This window comes from Ylistrum balloti, unplaced genomic scaffold (assembly GCF_031769215.1).
Source record: "Ylistrum balloti isolate Yb309-2 unplaced genomic scaffold, AGI_CSIRO_Ybal_v1 Utg370154, whole genome shotgun sequence".
NCBI classification, from domain to species: domain Eukaryota; kingdom Metazoa; phylum Mollusca; class Bivalvia; order Pectinida; family Pectinidae; genus Ylistrum; species Ylistrum balloti.
This window is the reverse complement of record NW_026782153.1, coordinates 421,523-433,348: the sequence shown is the minus strand read 5'-3', so window position 1 is coordinate 433,348 and position 11,826 is coordinate 421,523. Positions and strand designations below refer to the sequence as shown.

At 39.0% G+C, this 11,826-nt stretch overlaps 1 protein-coding gene across 1 annotated transcript in view; it reads right to left on the bottom strand.

Moving 5' to 3' along the window:
* LOC132550860 (beta-hexosaminidase-like) overlaps positions 1 to 8,590 on the bottom strand; it is a 29,906-nt gene extending 21,316 nt beyond the window's left edge. Inside the window, exons 1-6 of the mRNA XM_060214950.1 lie at positions 8,475 to 8,590; positions 5,973 to 6,439; positions 5,297 to 5,368; positions 4,045 to 4,848; positions 2,482 to 2,915; positions 84 to 370 (exon numbers count right to left, since the gene is read on the bottom strand). Coding sequence (XP_060070933.1) covers positions 84 to 370; positions 2,482 to 2,915; positions 4,045 to 4,848; positions 5,297 to 5,368; positions 5,973 to 6,439; positions 8,475 to 8,590 — 2,180 coding nt within the window. The remainder of the gene's footprint in view (positions 1 to 83; positions 371 to 2,481; positions 2,916 to 4,044; positions 4,849 to 5,296; positions 5,369 to 5,972; positions 6,440 to 8,474) is intronic.
* Positions 8,591 to 11,826: the final 3,236 nt, after the last annotated feature.

Genomic DNA, 11,826 nt, shown 5'->3' with positions numbered 1-11,826 from the left:
AATCTCTCTTTGTCAAAATCTGAACTAGAGAAATTGTAACACAAAACTTTCTCAATCTATCAGCAAAATAGTGAAGGACTTACTTATCAGCCAGGTCACTGAGTAGGTACTTTCTGGCCTGTAATCCTTGTCCTTTCTCCTGGTAGTCATGGTAACGTGCTTCCATAGCAACTACAGCCGCCTGACCATGTCCTGGCATGTCAATCTCTGGTATCACTTGTATGTGACGTAAAGCTGCATACTTCAGGATCTCGCGATATTCATTGACAGTGTAGTAACCTGTTCCTGGATACACAGCCTCAGGACCTGATCCCAGCTGAGGGAACAGGCACTTCTTGTTTTTATCACCATGGCAACGCTTTGAACCAAACTATACAAAAAAAGAGTTGGAAATCAGGTGAAAAAATCACTAACTTTTACATACTAGGATTTAGTTTGACTACTTCGGCTTAGTAAGATCAGAGTATTGTCAAATCTTGGTTCATTTAAACCTCCGACCCCTCAATCACAAAAGCGTAAATTGACCTAACCCATTAAGTCCTCAAGGGTGTCAATTCCTTTTGACTCCATCCCTGGGTGTAAGATAACATTCAATTCATATCTCTCTTTTCTCCATGAAAGTCACCTAACTACCAAGGAATCTTAACCCCTTAGTACAATCCCTATTGACCTCATGATTCCTACAAGGTCAAGGCTCAATATCATTTGAATTATTTATCGATTTTTAAAATTTGGTTAAAATCTGCTTACAAGTTTCAGAGGAGGTGTTGCTTTAATTGAAATGTTAACAGGCAAATGAGAAAAACACCATAAACCACAGGTTAAAATGATGTCTTCTGTTTTATAGTGTGTATATCATGGCTCTGATGAAATACCACGTTCTAAGTGCTCCATGTGCACTTTAATTATTACCAGAATGCATTATAAACTAGTGTCAGTAGTATTGTTATACCTGAAGGGTTTTCGTTTTAAATTTCTTAAATTTAGCAAAACCATGAAATAGACAACAGTTTTCTCAAAACCATGAAATAGACAACAGTTTTCTCAAGATCATAAAATAGACAACAGTTTTCTCAAAACCATGAAATAGACAACAGTTTTCTCAAAACCATGAAATAGACAACAGTTTTCTCAAAACCATGAAATAGACAACAGTTTTCTCAAGATCATGAAATAGACAACAGTTTTCTCAAGATTGTGAAATAGACAACAGTTTTCTCAAAACCATGAAATAGACAACAGTTTTCTCAAAACCATGAAATAGACAACAGCTTTCTCAAGATTGTGAAATAGACAACAGTTTTCTCAAAACCATGAAATAGACAACAGTTTTCTCAAGATTGTGAAATAGACAACAGTTTTCTGAAAATTATGAAATAGACAACAGTTTTCTCAAGATTGTGAAATAGACAACAGTTTTCTCAAAACCATGAAATAGACAACAGTTTTCTCAAAACCATGAAATAGACAACAGTTTTCTCAATTGTGAAATAACAACAGTTTTCTCAAAATCATGAAATAGACAACAGTTTTCTCAAAACTATGAAATAGACAACAGTTTTCTCAAAACCATGAAATAGACAACAGTTTTCTCAAGATTGTGAAATAGACAACAGTTTTCTCAAAACCATGAAATAGACAACAGTTTTCTCAAAACCATGAAATAGACAACAGTTTTCTCAAAACCATGAAATAGACAACAGTTTTCTCAAGATTGTGAAATAGACAACAGTTTTCTGAAAATCATGAAATAGACAACAGTTTTCTCAAAACTATGAAATAGACAACAGTTTTCTCAAAACCATGAAATAGACAACAGTTTTCTCAAGATTGTGAAATAGACAACAGTTTTCTCAAAACCATGAAATAGACAACAGTTTTCTCAAAACCATGAAATAGACAACAGTTTTCTCAAAACCATGAAATAGACAACAGTTTTCTCAAAACCATGAAATAGACAACAGTTTTCTCAAAACCATGAAATAGACAACAGTTTTCTCAAAACCATGAAATAGACAACAGTTTTCTCAAAACCATGAAATAGACAACAGTTTTCTCAAAACCATGAAATAGACAACAGTTTTCTCAAAACCATGAAATAGACAACAGTTTTCTCAAAACCATGAAATAGACAACAGTTTTCTCAAAACCATGAAATAGACAACAGTTTTCTCAAAACCATGAAATAGACAACAGTTTTCTCAAAACCATGAAATAGACAACAGTTTTCTCAAAACCATGAAATAGACAACAGTTTTCCCAAAACCATGAAATAGACAACAGTTTTCTCAAAACCATGAAATAGACAACAGTTATCTGAAGATCGTGAAATAGAAAAAAAAAAGAATGAAATAACAGAGAGGTTCATAAAAACTATGAAATAAGACAATGATTTTTCCCAACTATGAAAAAGGTAATATTTTTCTTAAAATAATGAAATACACAATGGTTAATGTCATTTGAAGTCAATAAATTGCTCACCTCTGTGAGCTCAGGTAGACCAGGTATTTCTAGTCTCCAGCCCTCGTCATCTGATAAGTGAAGGTGCAGCTTGTTCAACTTGTACATTGACATGACCTTCAAGAGACGCAAAATTTCCTCTTTGGACTGGAAGTTGCGAGCGACATCTAAATGCAAGCCACGATATGTAAAACGAGGCTGATCTAGGATCTCACAAACTGGAATTTCCCATGATCCTTTGCTGATTCTGTGTGTTAAACTGTACAGAGTGATCGCTGCGTAAAATGCTCCTGGCTGATCATTAGCTGCTAGGGTTACAGAATCTGATTGAACTTCCACAAAATAGGCTTCATTCAATGTAGACAAAGTATGACGTAGAGGTAGGAGTTTGTCTTCCAAAAACTCTATGTAATTAGCCGAAGGCTTTCCACTGCTTATCTCCAGTTTCAATAGATCTGGAAATATGAGACAATTTTCAAGCTTAATTCATCTCAGGGAACTTTTATTTTCTCATTTCAACTGCAAGAGTTCATCAAGGAGACTTTACGTACTAGTCTATGTTCATGAAAAACTTAAATCCTGTAACACCAGATATTTTTGTAGGGCTCAATTTTCGTTGTTTTACATAAAAATTTTGTAAACACTTCAAATTTCATGGATGGATGAATTTGTTGATTACCACCAAATGAATGAAAAAATAAAAACCCTCAAAAAATAAAGATTTTACAGTAACAAAGTTAAAGTATAAAAAGCAATACATTTACGCAGTAGATGGTGATGACATGTTTTCCAAGTAAATAAGTTTGTTTTTAAACATTTGAAACACATTGTATTACTTTGTACATATTAAGACAAGGAAAACATACATTGGCCCAGATACAGTGCAAGTAGCTGGACAAAACTTCAGAGGCGTTAACTGATATAGGTAAATTACAAATAACATAAATAAGAAAGTAATGTTAACTGTGATTTCACTGACTCAGTTCTAATTTAGATCAGGATCCGCTGTCGACCACCTCATCAGTGAAAGCAGATGTCTCAACACCATGCTCCCTTCAGAAGAACGGCAGCTATGTCATTGTTGTAAAAATGAAGTATTTCAATCAAATATGGAGCCCGTTATTGGCTCCAAAAACCCTTCATAAAAACCATGGTTTGTTTGAATGAGTTAAAGTTAGAAATTTCCCCAAACGTTTTGGCATCTGATTCTTACACACACATTACTTTACAGTTCCTTACTAATTAAAAATAAATTGATCTCAAACAGTAAGAAGTGTTCACACTGAAGTCAGTTACAGTTTTTTGGTTTGCCTTTCTTACAACAGCTTAAAACAGGTGGTTTTCCAATTTTACAGGGAGGAATTTTCAGAAAATTCAACGGTAGGTATGTCTTCCAAAGTTCCAAACATAGACGTCTGAAACATTAAGATAGAAAAGCACTTAGGATACCAATAGGTGTCAGCTACAACATTTGACCTTGACACTTGACTCAATAACCTTGACCCTATGGCAGTGTGACCTTGACCACAGGTCACTGAAGTGTGTACTCTTTTGTAAGAAAATAAGTATGTCACTGCTACTTACCAGCAAGGAAGCTTATTTCCTTAGAAAATTTAGGATTTTGGAGAATTACCCAAGTCTTTGTGTCTATGACCACTTTTTTCAACGGATCAATGATAACTTGGAAAGGTGTTGGAACGATGTGAGATCCTGGATGTCCAAGATCACGTATCACTAAATTTCTATTAAATCGATCCTCTGCAGTAAACGGATTATACTGATCACTCGTCCGTCGCTTCCATTTACTGGGCGAGTCAAATGTTTCGACGAATGCCAGATTCTCATTGGTTGTGGATTGGATGAGGACAGGTGTGACTTTGGGGGCTGTCACGTACCAGTTTGGGAAGAAATCTGATCTGGCTATAAGGTAAGCTTTAGCCTCCAAATGAAGTGTTATTTCACTGCCTGCAGGCCAACTGTGGAATAGTCCATCCTCAGGGATGAGACGGTACAAGGATCCTTGAACATGGAATAAACGCAATGGAGTATCCTTGATTAGAATTCCTGATGGGTACGGAAAATCTTCTAACTGAAGAAAGCGAATGGAATGGAAATATATCTCCCACTTTCCATAAGAAATAGCTGCCTTTCCAGTGTTTATTAAGGTTATATGAAACCAACATGTCAGGTTACTCTCTAAATTAGTTATCACACCGACTTCCACTTTTATCTTGGTGGAGATATACTCTACTGTGGCGGCATTCTCTTTAGAATGTTGAATGTTGACCGGATTTTGAAATGCGAGCAGTGGGTGTTCCAGAGATTTGGCGTCTGACTGCACCACATTAGCTAGAATCTTGGTCATGTCCATTGGTTTTGCTTGGTGAACTTGATGAACTTTGAAAAAAGGAGAAATATTCATCAAGACAACTCCACATGCAGTTTTTAGGACACTTTTTACAGTTTTGGACAATTTTACATGGTAAAGAAGTGAGGGAGAAGCAGATGTGGTTTATATGATGTATTATGTACCCTGAGGAATAATGTAGATACTACAAGCCAAATTATTGTAATGACAGTTTTAAAAATAATGTGTAAGGATTTTTTTTTATTTCTTAATATTTTTTAAATTCTATTACCCATATACAAAAGGTATAAACTCATCTTTCTTATCAACTTATGATCTGAATCGCTGACCTACTTTTGTGACCTATGACCTGAATTGACTAACCTACTTTAGTGATCTATGACCTGGATTACATTATCTACTTTTTTGACCTATGACCTGGATTATCTGATCTGCTTTTGTGACCTATGACCTGGATTGCTGACCTACCTTTAGGCCGCACTCCTGGGACTAGGAATAGATCCTTGTTGTGTGCTGGGTTCCATTTTCTCATTTTATTTGCTTCAAATAGACAAAGAAACAGCATATAAAACAAACAACACCTCACAGAACCAAAGTAAAAACAACACTGATGTAAGTCGTTCACCATATGATACTGGGAAAACTTTATTTACACAGTACATCAAAGGGTCTGAAAGTTTTAAAAAGTACATTTATCTTCATTTTTCTAATTTGTCAATTTTAAAAAAGGAAAAAAATGTTGAGAGATGACATACTCTAAGTGTTTCTTTTATATAAAGAGCCCTGCATTTTCTGCATAGGCACAGTAGACACATAGTAAAGAATACAGGGGGGAACGCAGAGACGCATGCAGGTTTTAATATTGTATTACTGGTTCTACAGAAATTGGTTCGTTGAAATCCCTGGGTTTTTTCTTTGAATATCATAGATATTTCACAAGTATGACAGAATATTTAAATTTTTGACAATGTGAAAGCACAAGTGAAATATATATGACATTCAATGGGAAACCCATTATCAGTACCCCAGGGGTTGGGAAAACTAGTATCAATACCCCAGGGGTTGGGAAATCCATTATCCATATCCCAAGGGTTGGGAAACCCATTATCAATACCTCACAGGTTAGGAAACCTATTATCAATACCCCAGGGGTTGGGAAACCCATTATCAATACCCCAGAGGTTGGGAAACCCATTATCAATACCCCAGAGGTTGGGAAACTCATTATCAGTACCCCAGGGGTTGGGAAAACTAGTATCAATACCCCAGGGGTTGTGAAATCCATTATCCATATCCCAGGGGTTGGGAAACCCATTATCAATACCCCAGGGGTTGGGAAACCCATTATCAATACCCCAGGGGTTGGGAAACCCAGTATCCATATCCCAGGGGTTGGGAAATCCATTATCCATATCCCAGGGGTTGGGAAAACTAGTATCAATACCCCAGGGGTTGGGAAATCCATTATCAATACCCCAGGGGTTGGGAAATCCATTATCAATACCCCAGGGGTTGGGAAACCCATTTTTGATACCCCAGGGGTCGGTAAACCCATTATCAATACCCCGGGGGCTTGGAAACCCATTCTCGATACCCCAGGGGTTGGGCAACCTATTATCAATACCCCACGGGTTGGGAAACCTATTATCAATACCCCAGGGGTTGGGAAATCCATTATCAATACCCCAGGGGTTGGGAAACCCATTTTCGATACCCTAGGGGTCGGGAAACCCATTATCAATACCCCGGGGGCTTGAAAACCCATTCTCGATACCCCAGGGGTTGGGAAACCCATTATTAATACTCAAGGGGTACACTCACTATTGCTCTCTCCATTCCTGAAACATTTCATGGCAAGATTGAAGGTGCTATTTGCGACACCTTTTGAAGACTAGACTGGAGTATCAAGGATGCAGAGAGAGAAAGTGATTGTAACCCCTGGAGTATCAAGGATGGTTCCAGGGGTACAGAGAGTGAAAGTGATCGTAACCCCTTGAGTATCAAGGATGGTTCCAGGGGTACAGAGAGTGAAAGTGACTGTACCCCCTGGAGTATTGAGGATGGTTCCAGGGGTACAGAGATTGTGATTGTTACCCCTGGAGTATTGAGGATGGTTCCAGGGGTGTAGAGAGTGTGAGAGATCATTACCCCTGGAGTATCGAGGATGGTTCCAGGGTACACAGAGAGAAAGCTATTGCAACACCTGGAGTATCGAGGATGTAGAGAGTGAAAGCGATTGTAACACCTGGAGTATCGAGGATGTAGAGAGTGAAAGCGATTGTAACACCTGGAGTATCGAGGATGCAGAGAGTGAAAGCGATTGTAACACCTGGAGTATTGAGGATGCAGAGAGTGAAAGCGATTGTAACACCTGGAGTATTGAGGATGCAGAGAGTGAAAGCGATTGTAACACCTGGAGTATCGAGGATGTAGAGAGTGAAAGCGATTGTAACACCTGGAGTATTGAGGATGCAAAGAGTGAAAGCGATTGTAACACCTGGAGTATCGAGGATGCAGAGAGTGAAAGCGATTGTTACACCTGGAGTATCGAGGATGTAGAGAATGAAAGCGATTGTAACACCTGGAGTATCGAGGATGCAGAAAATGAAAGCGATTGTAACACCTGGAGTATTGAGGATGCAAAGAGTGAAAGCGATTGTAACACCTGGAGTATCGAGGATGTAGAGAGTGAAAGCGATTGTAACACCTGGAGTATCGAGGATGTAGAGAATGAAAGCGATTGTAACACCTGGAGTATCGAGGATGCAGAGAGTGAAAGCGATTGTAACACCTGGAGTATCGAGGATGTAGAGAGTGAAAGCGATTGTTACACCTGGAGTATCGAGGATGCAGAGAGTGAAAGCGATTGTAACACCTGGAGTATCGAGGATGTAGAGAGTGAAAGCGATTGTAACACCTGGAGTATCGAGGATGTAGAGAGTGAAAGCGATTGTAACACCTGGAGTATCGAGGATGTAGAGAGTGAAAGCGATTGTAACACCTGGAGTATCGAGGATGCAGAGAGTGAAAGCGATTGTAACACCTGGAGTATCGAGGATGTAGAGAGTGAAAGCGATTGTAACACCTGGAGTATCGAGGATGCAGAGAGTGAAAGCGATTGTTACACCTACACATCAAGAATTGAAAAATAGTTAACAATGTATTCTACCAGCTGTACACTGAACAACAGACCTGTGATAGTTGTTACACTGAACACCCACCTTTCTGATACTGAACTGTATTGGAGGAGCTGTAAGAAAGAAAATAGTAACATTAGCACCAATGGCCTACCAATACCGCCTAAGTCAATTGGATACAAGTTAGATAATTAACTTTAAAATACAGATTTTTATTTACAAAAATACCAAAACTGTGAAAAGATGTAGTCAAATTTAAACAATGGTGAGTTTGCAGGTCAAATTCTTTTTGAAGTTATGTTCAAGCACACTTGTTTTCAATTTACTAAGTAAACACATGTTATTTATTCAATCATATTCAATTAATTTAACTAATTAATTAATTTCATGTCATAAATTGAAACAAGACAGAAATTCAGTCAACTTAAACAGACAGTCAAATCCAAGCAGATTATGAGATAAGGAGAAAACTTTACAAAGAGTTGAAATTAGAGAATGACTGGACTCACCGAATATAATCCCGAGCAGTCAGAAGTATGGCAATGGCTACAACAAACAAGATGGCCACTCGGATATTCCTACTACCAAAGTAGTAGAGTTGTGACCGACACGACCGTGCAATCATAGCTGCTGTTGTAATGGTTCCTCCATACGTTTATACAGTGCTGGAAAAGAGGGGAGATAACTCAAACTAGGCCAGAAAATATACTTAAATAAAAAGAGGTTACCAAATTACCTTGTCGTACACCAAACTTTGGTGGTTGATTTTACAGAAATTTTTCAAAATAATGATGATATAAAGGATGCTCAACATTCAAGAACAGTTCTTCTTTTAATGGTGTACAGACATCACCGACATGTTTCGGTTGTAAGGCAGCCTTCATCAGGACGACTTTGACATAAAAACAGAGCTAAAGTGGCACATTGCAGCTATCATAATGTGACGTCATAATGGACAATGATAATTATCTGAAAAGATAGGTAAGTACATTTAACTAGTGGACTGGAAGATTTTTTTCAATTATCAATGATAAATTTTAACGATTGGATAAGTTGCCAACATTTTTATTGAGTTATGGTCACTGAGTAGGCAAGACATATTAATGTTGCTCTGATATACTTCATGGAATGCATGCTGGTTTAAGGTGGACTTCAGTAATAACTTTTGTACCAGACATGTAGAGATACATTTAGTGTCTGAATATAGACTTAATTTCATGATATTTCTACTAGATTTGTTGACTTTTAATGGTAAACCTTTGGCAACATATATGTAACCCTGGTAAAATACTAGCCCCAATATACCACTCAGCTAGAGAAAATTTCTCTTTAGCTTGATTGGTTGAGCGTCATACTAGTAAGCCAGGGGTCCCAGGTTTGATTCCTAGCACAGGCATTGAAAAAAATTAATGACCTCTGTTACAATTGTGAAGTGAGTAGTGATGAATTCTACTGACTGGTGTCACCACTATATCTGAGCTATACCTGAACTACCTGTCTACTTATCTTGTATGTAATAGTGTGTAATAGTGTAACCATGCTGCTGTTTGAAAAGGACTTACAACCAGGCAGAGCTTAGCTATGGACAAGGAAATTAAGGAGGACCAAGATCAAAACACAGCTGGATAATGTAGCAATAAAGGGAGATTTGGAGGCACTGTCATCTGGATTAATGAAACCACAGACATAGAACAGATAGTGAGAAAGATTGTTAAAGAGATGAGAAGGGACCTGGAAAAGGATGTAGACAAAAAGATCCCGGATGGTCATAATCACAGACTACAGGAATCCCTACAGGTCAAACAGAAGACAGAAGAACTTAGGGGACCATCACAGACTACAGGAATCCCTACAGGTCAAACAGAAGGACACAGAAGAACTTAGGGGACCATCACAGACTACAGGAATCCCTACAGGTCAAACAGAAGGAAACAGAAGAACTTAGGGGACCATCACAGACTACAGGAATCCCTACAGGTCAAACAGAAGGAAACAGAAGAACTTAGGGGACCATCACAGACTACAGGAATCCCTACAGGTCAAACAGAAGGAAACAGAAGAACTTAGGGGACCATCACAGACTACAGGAATCCCTACAGGTCAAACAGAAGGAAACAGAAGAACTTAGGGGACCATCACAGACTACAGGAATCCCTACAGGTCAAACAGAAGGAAACAGAAGAACTTAGGGGACCATCACAGACTACAGGAATCCCTACAGGTCAAACAGAAGGAAACAGAAGAACTTAGGGGACCATCACAGACTACAGGAATCCCTACAGGTCAAACAGAAGGAAACAGAAGAACTTAGGGGACCATCACAGACTACAGGAATCCCTACAGGTCAAACAGAAGGAAACAGAAGAACTTAGGGGACCATCACAGACTACAGGAACCTACAGGTCAAACAGAAGGAAACAGAAGAACTTAGGGGACCATCACAGACTACAGGAATCCCTACAGGTCAAACAGAAGGAAACAGAAGAACTTAGGGGACCATCACAGACTACAGGAATCCCTACAGGTCAAACAGAAGGAAACAGAAGAACTTAGGGGACCATCACAGACTACAGGAATCCCTACAGGTCAAACAGAAGGAAACAGAAGAACTTAGGGGACCATCACAGACTACAGGAATCCCTACAGGTCAAACAGAAGGAAACAGAAGAACTTAGGGGACCATCACAGACTACAGGAATCCCTACAGGTCAAACAGAAGGAAACAGAAGAACTTAGGGGACCATCACAGGCTACAGGAATCCCTACAGGTCAACCAGAAGGAAACAGAAGAACTTAGGGGACCATCACAGACTACAGGAATCCCTACAGGTCAAACAGAAGGAAACAGAAGAACTTAGGGGACCATCACAGACTACAGGAATCCCTACAGGTCAAACAGAAGGAAACAGAAGAACTTAGGGGACCATCACAGACTACAGGAATCCCTACAGGTCAAACAGAAGGACACAGGAAACAGAAGAATCCCTACAGGTAGGGGACCATCACAGACTACAGGAATCCCTACAGGTCAAACAGAAGGAAACAGAAGAACTTAGGGGACCATCACAGACTACAGGAATCCCTACAGGTCAAACAGAAGGACACAGAAGAACTTAGGGGACCATCACAGACTACAGGAATCCCTACAGGTCAAACAGAAGGAAACAAGAACTTAGGGGACTAAACAAAGAGGGACAGAAGGAAATGGAGAAAGTGAAGATAGACCTGAGTAAAGAAATGGCGGAGGTCAACAGGATGGCCATGGATACGAAAGGGAAACCATAACGAACGATACAGCAGGAGGAACTATATCAAGGTGATGGATTTCCCCGAGTTAGAAAGTGTGGAAGAGGAAAAGAGGGACATAGTGGGCGACTTCTGTAAGGGGGTGAACAAGAAGATCTGGTGATTCGTTAGTTCTGACGACCTGCTGGCAGTAAACAGGATCCCAAGGAGAGACACTACCAGGGCGCAGCCATCGGTGGTAAAGTTTCTGCAAGGAACTTTGTGATTAAACATAAGGAGGAGATAAACGGGACAATGAGACCGATGGATGATGTAACCAAAGGAGACGCTGGACTGAAAACTGAGTGTCGAATTGAGAATGCATGTTATTTTAATGGGCAAGTTTTCGCAACCTCCAATGGTGTAAGGCAGCCAGTTGACCTGTTTGACTCTGTTCAGGATGTATTTGGAAGGAGGTAAACTTGTTGTGTAATGTTGTGTATGTATATTTATCTTATGTCAGTAATTCTGAGTGTATTACAAAGGATGAGTACACAACAAAATGGAGTACAATTTGTATGGGACATATCAATATCCATTTAAAGGTAAAAAGATCTTAATAGTATAACAACATCA